This window comes from Seriola dumerili, unplaced genomic scaffold (genome assembly GCF_002260705.1).
Source record: "Seriola dumerili isolate Sdu_G_001 unplaced genomic scaffold, Sdu_1.0 BDQW01000025.1, whole genome shotgun sequence".
Lineage (NCBI taxonomy): Eukaryota > Metazoa > Chordata > Actinopteri > Carangiformes > Carangidae > Seriola > Seriola dumerili.
In genome coordinates, this window is record NW_019174280.1 from 3,833,971 (window position 1) to 3,848,432 (window position 14,462).

General features: G+C 38.8%; 1 protein-coding gene across 2 annotated transcripts in view; it reads right to left on the bottom strand.

The window, feature by feature from the left end:
• The window catches only part of fam184a (family with sequence similarity 184 member A), a 145,318-nt gene extending 134,835 nt beyond the window's left edge, over positions 1-10,483 (bottom strand). For both annotated transcript variants that reach the window (XM_022737911.1, XM_022737910.1), the window contains exon 1: positions 10,275-10,483. In XM_022737911.1, the coding sequence (XP_022593632.1) occupies positions 10,275-10,436 (162 nt within the window). In that variant the 5' untranslated portion in view covers positions 10,437-10,483. The remainder of the gene's footprint in view (positions 1-10,274) is intronic.
• Between the last annotated feature and the right edge of the window lie 3,979 nt (positions 10,484-14,462).

The following is a 14,462-nucleotide window of genomic DNA, read 5'->3' on the forward strand; positions in this document are numbered from 1 at the left end:
CTTGACTAATGAATTGCAAAAACTATTGTGTCTCCATGGCAACAGTAGATAAAGTGGAGAGGGTATGACTCTTCTATTCCCATTTTTTCACTTGTCATTTGCTCACTTCCAAAATCTAAATATTTCAAAATTTCTCAGCCACACATAATATATTCAATTTACAATAAACTTCCTTTACAAATATTATGTAAGTGCCAAGTTAGTGTATTATTACTTCCTTTGTACTCTTACTGTTTGCTCTTATAATGGCTCAAATATCCCCTTAGGGATCGGTTTCATCTTATCTTAATAGGAAGACAGACCGAGGGCTGGGTGAAGTCACAGCCAGCTCCGTTGTTGTTTGAATGTCCTTTAGCTAGAGGGAAGGACAGACAGATAAACAGAGGCATGGAGAGAGGACGTGAAGGAGAGGAGAGTAAACAGGCCTGCCAATTTTAGAAAGAGCCAAGATGGGCACAGTCTTCAGGAAAATGAAGAAAAACAGAAAAACAGAAAGGGTAAGTAAAAACTGAAAGAAGGAAAGAAAGAAAGGCTAATTTCGTTCATTCATCATCAACCTATTTGGTTAATACATATTCCGAATTATAGTTTGATATGGATATGATAATAAATTATCACATGGGGTTCTTTAAATTATTGTCAAAAAAGTGTCGCGATATGCAGACGATTCCTTTTTCTACATATCTGAACAGACCTTATTTATAAGTAGCGTCTTGTACAGCATCCAATACATCAAAGAGAGGTATACCTCTACAACACACATGCATATGTACAATGATGACTGCTATATCCAAAATGCAATTACAACCTGTCTGCCATGTATAGTAAAGGTCTTAAAATTATTATTAGTTTAAATTATAATCAGTCTAATTTGGTAGAGTTCCATTCTATTGAAGCAGGTCTCAAGTTTGTGTGTCAATATGTCTCATAATCAAGTGAATAAAGTGGTGCATCATAATGATTACATGAAAAGGTGTGTTTGTTTTTTGGCGTGAGACAGAGTGTGAATTGTGAAGTGAAGGGTCAGTGTGTTGCTATTCATTTCTGCTGTGCTACTCATTAATTTGTCCCACTTAATTCGAGTCTATTCTGGTCACTAACGTTTTGGATTGGATCAGTTATCCTTGGGTTGATTTTGGTGCTGTCTGTCCACAGGTCTCATTCAGATTCTCTTTTTAGATTCATTTATCAAAACTTCCACTGCTTTATTAATTATTGGAGGGTACTGCAACTCAGCAAAACAATAAGTGTGTTAGCTAAGTAAAACATTTTTATTTCAAAAAGAGCAACACTGTCCAATATCTCAAACTATTATTATAACCTAAATAGGGCCATGAACTCATTACAGTTTCTCAGAATTCAATAGATTTGAGAGGTCAAATGTTAAGAAAGATTTTAACAGTTAACAGTTGGAAGTAGTGAATGAAATCAGCAAACCCTGCTGATGAATGACAGCATTCCACCTTTGTCAGCAGATGCCTAATGTGGAAGCCACAGCCTGCAGCTACAGCTGTTCCTCCGAGTCTTAAAAACTCATCTGAATGATACTCTTGATAATGAAAAGAGGGTTACCAGCGAGTGTTAGGTCTTTGTCTGTCTCTCCCATCAGGAAAGAGAAATATAACCCAGTGAGTAAAGACAGGTCCCTGGTGGCCATGCAGACTCACACTGCTGCCAAGAAAAGAAGAGAAAGTCGAAGCAGACGAGAGCCTCTAAAATCCAGATGCTTACTCGCTACTGACAATGTCTGCCAAAAAGCTCCCTTTTCCTGTTAAATGTGTGGGCTGGTGTCAAGATGGGAGGTCTACACTTTATAGTTTCTTTCAGGTTAAATTGGTTTTAAAGGCTGATTCCAATACTTACCTATCTAAGATATTGACAGTTAATATTTGTATACTGTACAGTATTTATAAATCAATATGGGGCCATTTTATGGAAAAACAACTAATTTTTTAATACCTTCTGCTATATTTATCTGTAGACTACGTAAAGGTTCAAGGAACATTCAGGTACATACCTTGGCTGTATAAACAGGAACAGAGGATAGCAGAACATAGTTTGATGTAAAATGAAATGGGCGAGGAAAAGGGAAACCTGGCCCACACTTGTCATTAATGATGGATTGTATATGGATTTTTCAGCAAAGCAAATGCACCCACATTCAAATTGATGCAACTTCCCTTTCGACATTAAGGCTGTTATGTATACAAGTGCCTACCTCCGATTCTCTCCCTATTTTCTGTTCTATTGTTGTGTGACACAGTAAGTGAATAACAGCTAGGAAGCAGCAATTTTGAAACCTGCAGGACTGAGAGTTTGGAAATGCACTAAATTAAAGGAAGTTTTGCAGATAAATATGTGTCACAACATGCCAGCAAGTTGAGAGTAAATAATTAACAAGACTATGTCAAAATCTAGCATATGGCTGGACTGCGTTGTCGGCTATTTGCATTCTACCTAGTGTCAGCCAGTTTCAGCCATTCATCTGTTTGCTTCTATCCTACTCTCTGTGCTCACATATACAGTATTCTAATACAGTCGAATTACAAGCCTTTCTCATTTACATATTTTTCTTTTTCTGTTGTCAGAAAATGGAGCAAGTATGAAATGGTGACTGAAACACTTGCAAGCCATTTCCAAGCTGCTGATTTTATAGCCATGACATTGTCTGACAAAATCACCACACACATAAGTAAAGACACAGCTGTAATGTGATTTCAGCTTGTAAAAACAAACTTAGTAAAATATCTATAAAAAAATTTTTATTGTAAAATGATCACTCAAAGAAAAAGTTAGAAGCTCATTCTCGTCACCGGATTTGTAGTTTTTGCTTTTCAGTCACTGAAAGTGTCTGAAAAGTTGGTAAATCTAGCAACAAAGGCACTAAGTCAGCAACACTGCTAGTTCGTGCCAAATCATTTTGAAAGAGCAACGACCAGGAATGTCAGCTCGGGAACCAATGGTGTAACTTTATCACTCACTCAGTCAGCAACATTTGCATTTGTTAGAATGCTTAACATATTTTACAGTACCTACATTATTTTTTAGCTCAAAATCAATTATATTGATGGCTAATGATTTCTTGGTCAAAACAGCAGATATGCACAATGCAGAAATGGGTCAACAATCTACTGTTTCTATTCCAATGACGTAGTTATGTTGTACATCTACAAACACTATCTGCTCGGCACAGCTGCTGTTGGCCACAAGCTGCTTCCTTTCAATACAGCCATCAGAAGGACTGTTACATCACCTGAAAGCCTTCACTGTTAAACAATCCCGTGCAGACTGAGGCTTGTTTCAGGCAATTTGTGGTAAAGCAATGATGGGCTACGTACTGCTGGGCTGGCCCACCATTACTGGCTCGTAGTCCCTGACAGAAATATCTCTGGCCTGTTCTCTGTTTCTTGATAAATCTTTGCTTTAGCTTTGAACAAGCTAAAACAGATTCTTCCTCCTCTGCTGGACAACCATGAACACAGAGAGCTGGGTAATAACAAAGAATAGAGAAAGAAGAGACAGGAGCAGACAGGTGTAAAACACCTGAGGGTTCCTTCTGGAGGGAAAACTGATGACAAGATCAGCTTCTTCCTCTCACTCGTTCTCTTTGTCTGATCCTGTGTAAACCTGCTCTTTTACTCCTCTTTCTAATGAGCAGAGGGGCCATGTAGGGATCTCTATTAAGATATCAACGCTAATATTTTTGATTGAATTCAACTGATACAAAAAGCTCATGAAAGGAGTACATCAAAAACAACAAGGTTGTTGAGTTAAAAACCAGCAATGCCATACACAGTGTAATGGATTTGATGAAAGCGCTGGAAAGCTAGTATTATTAGGTTTGGATTAAAGCCACTAGTATTCAATATCTTGTGAAACAATAAATGTAATTTCAAGCCCTAAAAATTCCAAAACCCCACATTAACATTAGTCATTCAGTGAATCAGTGAAGCAGGTTTCATTGCAGCTTTTACAGTCTGTTCACTACAGTCTGACCACCACACCGCACTGGAGTGAGCTCTCAGGTCAAACATCTCATAAACACCTATAATAAAAACACACTGGCTGTGTTTACAGAAAAAACAGCTCTTATGAGACATTACACATAAACAACTGAATATCTGTCTCATATATCAGCCGTATATTACAGCCAATCATGCACTGGCATTGCTTTACGTCTCGCCTGTTGCTGCGACATGACTGACTGCAGCAACAGCCAATGAAAATGGGCCAAAGAGGAGGAGGAGGAGTAGTAGTAGGAACGTGGCTTCTGGCTGCCCAGAGGCAGAGGAAACATTCAAGGTCAAACATTAAGAATGACTCATCAAAACATCCTCCATACACACCTTGGAAATCTATGAGCCACTGTGTATGTGAGTGTGTGTCCAAGCATGTGTGTGTGTGTGTGTGTGTCAACAGGCATGTTGGCAGTATTCTATTTGTAGTGGATAGTGCTTCAGGCCAATATGCCCCTCTCTCTCGCCCTATCTTTCTTCCTGCCTCTGTGTGTGTGTGTGTGTGAGAGAGCGTGTGTGAGCATATGTGAGTGTGTGGGCGTATCTTAATGAAATCTGACAGAGAATTGTGACAATCAGTGAAGGAGCATCCTGCAGAGGTTAATAAGCTGTACTCCTCACAGCAGCAGTAGGCCAGCGCGCACGCACGCACACACAGACAGACAGACAGACAGACAGACACACACACACACACACACACACACACACACACACACACACCAATCTCCTGTGTGTTTTCATTCACCTGAAATTATATTTAGAGATTACGAAGTCTAAATTCAGGGCCTGTTTCTTTAGCACGCAGGGAAATCTTTCCAGTTTGTCACCTCCAGAAAAGACTCTCAGGACCAAAGTAGTGACATCGCTCGTCCTCAAACATCCTGTTTTCTGTGATAAACAAGAGCTTATAATAAGATGTCACTCAGCTTGTTTTGTCATCTGTCCTGCCCTGCATCATTTCCACCACTCAGTTTCTCTAATCTTTTTTAAAATGAAATACAGTGGGGTCCAAGAGTCGGAGACCTCTTTCTCATTCACGTGAAAGGGATAGTGTTAGGCTTTTGAACCCCACTGATGTGATGTGCAAATTCTCCAAGTCAAGTCAAGTCAAGTAACATCTCATTAGCTAATTTATAGTTTCCTCTGTGTCTTGGGAGCAGGTTTTCGTTCATTTAGAAGGATATTATCATGATTTTAATAACCTTTGTTGCCAATATTTAGACTAACAATATTCTAACAACAGTAGCAGGTGGAAAAGTTGTTGTAGCAGGGGTATTTTCACTCTGCCAAGAATAACAGATTTTTTGATACTCTAATATTTTTTTCTTTGATAGTCCTGGCAGGGAATGTATGCATTTTGATCTGAAAATATACACATTCAATTGACAAATTTCCCAAATGAAAAATCTTAAATATTGGCACGAAACGCAACCACAACACAAATTGCGGCTTTGTTTTTGAATGAGCGGTATCGGACTTTAAAATCCCCATCAGTCCTTATACTCAATCCCCAAGTCTGGAGTCGTGTTGCTCTGACCATCTGCTCTCTAACCCTGCCCAGGCTACACAGATCACTGCACTACCACCCCTGGATTATGGCATACACACACACACACACACACACACACACACATCTTGGCTTTCGTGTTGCTGCCAAGTGATGACAGTGTATTTGTGTGCAAGTGGTATTTCAGCAGTATTTTCAGCCAGTACAGTCACTTAAGGCAAAAGATTTGTACGGACATATTCTTCCACATTATCCTATATAAACTGACTATTGTCTGTCAATATTTTCACATATTTCATTCATAAAGGATCATTGCTTTTCAGAACATTTTGGGATATAACAAAATTAGAGAACTTTTATGTCAGAACATGACTTAATACACAATCAGAGAATGACACCAAATCCTCTTATTGTAGTCTGGACCATATTTTGAGTCTATATGTTATGGCTTGGAATACAAACCATGTAGTGGAGTCTACATAGTCATGATGAAACTGAAATTGTAAACTACAAAATCATATTTGTAATATTCAATAAAAAACTCAATATCAGATGTGTACTGTATCTGTACACCCACATATTGGTAGAGGTGATTCTGTGGTGTCAGCTGTATCATATCATAAGGAATTGAAAGAGCATAGATTTGGCAAAGCTTCAGAAATGTCGAACAGCTGGCAGGAAGATATCAGCAGAGAGATTTTGAGGTCATGCTTAAAAAATTGTTTTTCAGATTTTATTCTTCAACATTTCAACGCCACTATCTTCAAATGTTTATGTGCATGATCATGCTGTGGTGCTGCAGCACTATAGAATATGGCTTGCAAACAGTGCACACACACTCACACACTACAGTATTTCACTATCTCTGTCTCTTTCAATCCCTTCGTCCAGAAATACATGGAGAGCTCAGAGGTCTATTTCTGACTCACTTCAACACTAAAGTCAGTCAGGCATTGCTGATGAAAACACACACACACACACACACACACACACACACACACACACACACACACACACACACACACCCTAGGCTAGGTAATACATTTGTTATAAAGCATTCTCCTGACGATGCAAAATGACATGCTGCCCTCTCTGTTTCCCAGTGCTCTGACAACAACCAGAAACTTCAGCCCTGAGTCACTGCGGACAGGCTACAAAATCAGGCTTATTCCTTTATGAAAAATCCTCGGCCCACTTCTTACACTACATGCCATTGCCCTGAATTATAATTTATATAAAACTTGTTGCCATAGCAGCAAAACCCCTACACCGCCTTCTTTTTGACAGAGGCGCTACAATAAAGGCGAAATCATCAGAGAGTATAACTAACGTCCCAAAAAAAAAAAATCATGACAGTGAAATCCGCACAGAGCCTGAACTACATAAAGGGCTGGAAAGCAGCTTTGTGGGATTAAAAATTACTGCAAGAAGTCTTAAATAACAGTGGCAGCAAACAAGTCTTGCATCACAAATCATGAAATGCAACGCCACGGGAGAAATGCAATCAATGACTGACTTACTGACTATGGATGAATGTTGCTCTATTTGCAGGTAAAAGCGTATATAGCGTCAAGGCTAGGCCATAGGTGAAGGGAACTGACAGCGCCGCTGCACATTGCTCTTTCCTACTGATGCATAACTAAAGAGTAGCCTGATGAGTCTGATAATCATTAGTAGTCAGAAAATTCAAAGAGTAAAAGAAAGGACAATCAAAACTGGAGCGGAGATGAGATGAAAAATTCAGATCACTCTCAAGTGATACTCAAACACAGCAAGGTGGAAATTAATCGGCCTGGGAAGTGTCAGAGAGGTTTCCATGTTGCTATACGTTCCTGAACGCAGCTTTAACTCCACAGAGCTCAGCGGTCAGTGTGTGAGCAGATGGCCTGAGTGCTATCGGCCTCCTCCCACTGCTTTGTTGTGCCCTAATGCAACAAGGCACAGGAGATACAAGGCTCAGATGTGTCGCCTGTGGGGATGTGTAGGAATCATGTGCCTTGACATATGAAAAATAAAATTCACTATTGTTTTAGTTGGTTAATAGTAGTAGCAAATACTGTTTTATCTCAGCTTTCATCTGCTTATATTCTGATACCAAGATCAATCAAATAACTGTATTGAATATTCAGTGAAACTATGTTTAATACTGTTGTGTTATTTTAAAAGAAGCCAATAAACTGAGCACTTTTCATAAGCATTGCCACTTTTTTGATTGCTTTTTTTAATGTTACACTTGAAGTGAAACACAGCCAAATGTATCACACTATCTCACTATCACAAGCAGATTATGACAAAATGTACATAAAATAAAATCACAAACACAATCAAAAATGTGTGCAACGTCACGTCTTTCCATCCTGTTGCTCAGCAGTGATCTGGGATGTACTCATCTAATTACTCAGCCCAGTTGCATTCAATGTTATTGAGTTTTAAATATTACTATGCACATGTAATCCTTGGCAGAGGTTTAAAGGCATTAGTGTCCTTTCCCTGGCCTATCCCTCAAAGCTGGCGAGGCACCTTACCTTAATGTTTCGTGCATTATTTTTCCAATAAGCATGTTCTCTGCCGGGGCGTCGCGTAGCTCAGTGGGTTACGCAGACGCCCCATATATAGAGGCTACAGTCCTCGCTGCAGCTGGCCCCCGGTTCGACTCCTGCATCGGACGGCCCTTTCCTGCGTGTCATTCCCCCTCTCTCTGGCTCCCCATTTCCTGTCTCTCTACTGTCCTATCCATTAAAGGCACAAAAAGCCCCCCCCCCAAAAAAAAGCATGCATGTTTTTTGCCAACTTTTTGCATGTTGTTTGGCATTGTTCTGTGGCCATTTGTTTTGTTTTTTGCAGGTCAAAATATGCCTACACATCAGTAGCTAAAACATGTACATACTTATATTATATTTCATCCTGTATGAAATACTGTTAAAACATTCATGTAAAATAGCTCACTTTTCAATCGGATTTTAGCCTAGACATCTACAGGCTGATATCTTTTGACATGCAAATCACATCACATATTGAATCCAGTACTGGTTAAAAAAAACCAAAAAAGTAATAAGTAAAAAATACTTCTACATAGAAAATAAAATACTATAATGTGTGTAATATTCATGGCAATTACTGTTAAATAAGTATACTTCATGTTATGATATTTAGTATCAACTAACAAGGTGAAATGCCTTTTTTTTCATTTCAATGTGACTTAAAAGAGCCCACACTGCACTAGGGCTTGCATAAACCTGGCCCAAGGCTGCTGAATTATGATTTTTTTTTCCAACCTCCACTTCCTAATCACGAAGAGATATACTGAGAGCACAAATCTTACAGTCTCTTACAGACAAGAGTCAGTAGCCAATGCTTGGACTGAGGTGTCAAAACCCTTCAGTTAGCAAGGAGGAGGCATCTCCAAAAGGCCACCTGGAAACATGTGAGGCACTGGGAGACCTCCGGCTTGATGATAATGACATACTGGAGCCACAAACATGCTTCGACCCCGAGTGAATGTTGTGGAGAGGTTGATGCTTTGTGTTAGAAGTTGGAACCCTGTCATTTTGCCAAGTGAGGGATGAAAGCATTGATCCTCAGGGCAAAAAAACATTTGAAATGCCCTTGAAACCCCACAGGTGCGGTCAGAGTAGCGATACAACATCCTACAGTCAGCTGAACAAAGCAAATAAAACGTTTAACTGAACTAATTCCTGTTAATAAGCTTCTAAATCTAATATATACTGTATTAACAAGACACATGTTTTCCTAAAAGTAAAGATTACATGCTGTATAAATGAATATTTAAGTGAAATGTGCATCAACAGACACAAAAAAATTCATATTCAACACACACACACTCTGGTATAACAACAGGGGAATTGCAAGGCATGGAATAAAATATTCAAAATAAGCAAATAAGGAAAGGGAATTGTATGACTGTAAGAGGATATTCAAATGCACAATTATCCGTTATGCCTTATTTTCAATCTGTCTCATTTTCAAGTCAATAATAGGGGATCAAAGTTTGGAGGAAGTGCCTTACTTAGCTGCATGATTATTTATAAGGCCCTGGAACAACATTAACATGGGCAGGTGAAACAAAATGCCTGCACAGTCTGTGTTGCTATCACTGATTAATGACTGATCTGATTAATGTCTTGGCTAATGACCCGTTATTGATGGATGCAGGACCTGAACAGACCGGGATCGCCTTCAGGAAGCCGATACCTCCCAAGCGTGCCGTTCTTTCTAGTAAGAACAGAAATTCATGCCAAACTTGGTAAAAGAATTCCACACTTTTAGACTTCTCCGTCTTTTACCTTCAATATATGCTTAAGTCACGGGTCTTAACGTATTTTTAAAAAAAAGGGGAAAGCTGCTTTTTATTTCGGCGTGTCATTCAAACACTGAGCAGCATGTATGTCAATTAAAATCCAACTTTAATAATGATTTCAAGTGGTATTCCTACTTCCCCCTTCGCCAAATTACAGCTGTAGTGAGCTGTCAAATTAAAGAGTTAATTATCTTATCAGAGAAACTGCTGTTTTGAGTGTACTGGAAGTACTAGAAGATTCAAAAGATTTAGGAAAAAAATCGAAACTTTGATATACCTGTAAGGAACAAAATTACTTACTAAATAGGCTAAATTCCTAACGGAGTTTGGTGCCCAGCGCTCACACAAGAACGATAGGTATGGGGGTCTAACCCCGGGGTTGAAACACTGTTCAGAGAGAGTGAGAAATAGGCCTGAGAAAAACACCCCTTACCTTTGTTAGCTGTGCTATTTTCTTGCTCATCTTCAGGTGCAGGTCTTGGGTATATTCCATGGCGATGCCGGACTGAAAGGGCACGTTAGACGCCGAGGAAGAAGTAAATTTCCCCTGACCGGCAGGGCAGTAATACTGCTGCCAACCCGACCCAGTCGCCATCTTCACGATGATGCTTCAGATGCTTCAGAGAGATATGGGCTGTAATAATAAACTGGACGGTGCTAATGAGACGACCAGCGCGCGGTGGAGAGGACTGGGACAGTGTCAGATTTTTTCCGAGACACAATAAAATTTATCAAAAATACGAAGCCTTTTTAGCCCGCAGACTGTTAAAAATTGATTTCATTTTGCTTGCTTCCGTTTAATAGTACAATTTTTTAAATTTTAAGCCCCACAAACGTCAGCTACTACCATCCTGTCCGTTCAAAATGTTGCCGTTTTCAGCGGTCCGAGGTGCGGGTCCTGTCTGCTGTCACCTGGCGCTGATGTGGAGCTAGTTTGCGGGCAGCTGGCTGGCTGGCTTGCTGGCTCCCGGTCGGTCACCTTGATACCGATATTTCTCAGCTGGAGCCGTTAAGAGTGATTTCTCCTCGGTGCATTCCGGCTACATTGACGGAGAGTGTGTAGAGATTGAAGGTATGTGTGTGTAAGGAAGAGTGTGTGAGTGTGTAGGACAGGCTCGGCGGTTGGTTGCTGCTCCTCTGTTGCCATGGATCACCTCAACAGTTTATGCTGCATTCACGTAGGATGGGAGCAGCGCTGCGTTCGGGTGCTGTCGGAAAAACAGAAATCAGCAAGGTGAGCACACATGAAAGCGTTGTGAGCACATGACGATGAAAGCGAGATGTGACGTTCAAAGGCTGGATGTTGTTTGATTTAAATCTATATCGCACTTTGATGAGATTAAATGGCATGTACCTAGTTGTTTGAGGTGCATACTTAAGACCTCGGGTCTCTTCAAAATAAAAGACTCAGACAAGCTGACTTCATGAGGATTGGATAAAAGCAGTTAGACAAACCTCTTATTAACAGTAGATTCAAGTCAATTAGCTTGGCTCAGTCAGCTGGATTTACCCCAAGTAACTGGCATCTATTAGTCAATTCTAAATCATCTTTAGTCTCATGACATTGACAATCTATCATATGTCATTTGGCTGTGGCAATATCGTTAACAAAATCAGACATGAAATAAAACATAAGAGAATAAATACAAGAATATATATACAATAATAATCAAATGCAATGAATAACCTATCAAATAGAGCTGCAATGATTAGTCAGTAAATTGATTAGTCAACAAAGCAATTGAATCGGCAACTACTTTGATAATTGATTGATTAATTCAGTGATTTCTCAGAGAACTTAAATGTACTTAAATGTAAGGATTTGCTGCTTGTCTTTGTCATAAATGATAGTAAATTAAACATTTTTGGATTTTTAAAAAAATGTTTTGATAAAAGAAGCAATGTGAGGATGACGGTTTGGGCTCTGTGGAATTTTGATGAGCATTTTTCACAATTTTTTGATATTTTATAGTCTAAGTTATTAACTGATTAACTAATCAAGAAAAATCTAAAATGAAAATAAGTTAGTTGCAGCCCTGCTTTCTAACCTATCAGGAGAATGTTGTGGTCTCAAATTAAATTTTATAATGCAGTCGAGAATGAAAGTGATGTAGCCAATAGAGCAGATACATTTTCTATTATCCCCTCCTTTCTTGGGGTGTCAGGGTTGTGACAAAGAAGTTCACACATTTTAAGAATGGGCAGAAACAGTGCAGGTTAGACTTTCACACCTAATTGTGCTATTGATTGGCCATTCTCACCCTGAGCTGAAACAATGTTTTTCCAATATCACAGACAAAATATTGAAAATGAAAGCCATATTCTTGCTCAATAGACTGGCAATCAATCAGGTGCATATTTATCGCTGTATATCATGATTTAAAAAAAAAAATCAATCTGGTTACTGGTTACTGGTTATGGTCTTGACAACTGTATCTTATCTATGGATGGTTGTTGCATTAATATATTTACTGTAAGTTGACTTCAGTCGTAAAGATGACAACTTAAGCTTCATTGTATATCTAGTGTATTTTAATTGATTATTACTCCTTTTGTTTTAATGATGATGGTTTCAATCATCATGATTATTCATAGGTTTGCACAAACTCATAACATTTGGCATACACCTCACACAGCAAATCAAATTATTAAGACCCCATTTCATGTTATACAGATGGCCACCATGATCTGTATAGAGCTGTACACATACAGTAATTGTGAATATACATGTAACATGACATTTATGTGCCATATTATGTAGGTACAATGCACCATGTGCCTTTTATACAGTGAAAACATAATGCCACATAATGACTGTTAAACTTCCGTACCATTGTAAATTTGTTTTGTTCATGCCTTGGCTGGAAGTCTCTTGGCTTGCCTGAAAATACCATCCATTACCATCCATCAGTATGGTACTTTTTTTTCTGTATGAGTCAGTTTATGAGATAAATGCATCAACTTAGACGTGTTCTCTCATTTGAATCTGCAGTTCGGCCCTTTTCATGTCATATGGGAAAGATGGTGAACGAGCTTCCAACCTGATGCTATTCTCTTCAGCTTGCACGGCATTGCATGTTTTCAGAAAGATTAAAACCTGGCCCACCATCTGCTCTGAAAATGAATGTTAACTCTCACCATGGCTACTATTTAGCCCTACAGAGATCAGAAAACATGACAACCGAATGTTGTAGAAGTACTTCTTCTTCAGGAAAGAAAAAAAAACATTATAATACGTTTGTATAAAATAAACTTTCAAGATGGACAGAATCTGTTGCAGATTTCTTATTTTCTCTTCTTGAATGTGAACAGTAATTCCCAGAAGGGAGGTCATATGAAGTGCACGGTTCTTCCATAGCACATGAATGTACCAAGTTGAATTTTGGTGACGTCACTTCATCTATCAAAGCTCAACTGAAGTGAAATAAAAAATTTAAACTGACTGGAATGGCAGCTGCAGGCTCTACCTCACATAGTCATAATCACAGGGATGACGCAAACAATTTGTCTTATGGTTTCTATTTATGGTTTGACATGATTTTTTCAACCCTGTGGGTGTTCACTGGATGTGTGTGCGTGTATATATATATATATATATATATATATACACGATGGATGTGTTATAATTTATCCATTACAGTTTCCCGCATGTTGCAAACTGATGCATATCTGCATGACTGTGCTGGTATTCTCAGTGTGGCATCAGTTTGCATTAAAATCTACAAACAGACAACCAGGACTGTAACCAGTTTTATAATAACTCTGTCGTCATCAAACCTCTGCCACTGGAACTGGATTCGTGATAAAAAGAGCGATATTATTAAATATCCTTTTATCCAGAATATTAGTGTGCGACTATAGGCTATATAATTTAATTTCCACTTATTAAAATAACACCAGCTAATCACAGCTAAGTAGCTGGGTACAGGAGTGCTTTTTTTTTCTTTTTTAGTTTTTCCAAAACCAAATATATAGGAGCAAAAGTGTAAAAATTGAATAACAGAGTGGTTTATCTGCTCTAACGCAAGCTGCAATTGTTAGCATCTTGGCTAAACAGCTTACGACCTATAGTAGTGACCTAACCCAGTGTTATCCACCAAGGCTTTTAGAATAATATTATGAATCAGGTGTATATTTACATAACGTTTACAGGTATCCTATTTTAAAATGAATCAGCTGGAAATATTAAAAAGTCAGCCAGAATTGTCACTGTAAACTGCAAAGGTGTTGTACAGACATAGCAACAACTTCGGCAAACTGTCAATTTTATATTTTCATAATTTTCCTTTTTCAAAACTAACAATCTGTGATTGAAGGGAAAAAAATGAAGGGAACACTTGATCATCACAGTATAACACCAAGTCAGTTTAACCTCAGGGATATCAATCTGTCCATTTAGGAAGCACAAGTGATTGTGAATCAGTTTCAGCTGCTTTGGTGTAAATGAAAGTGACAACAGGTGCAATGGAGAGGCAAAAGCAAGACAACCCCCAAAAAGGGAATGGTTTTACATGTGGTTGCCACAGACAGTTGCTCTCTGCTGATCCTTCCTGACTGATTCTTCTCTAGTTTTGTGTTTTGCTGGTGTCCTTGTCACTACGGGTAGCATGAGGCGGTACCT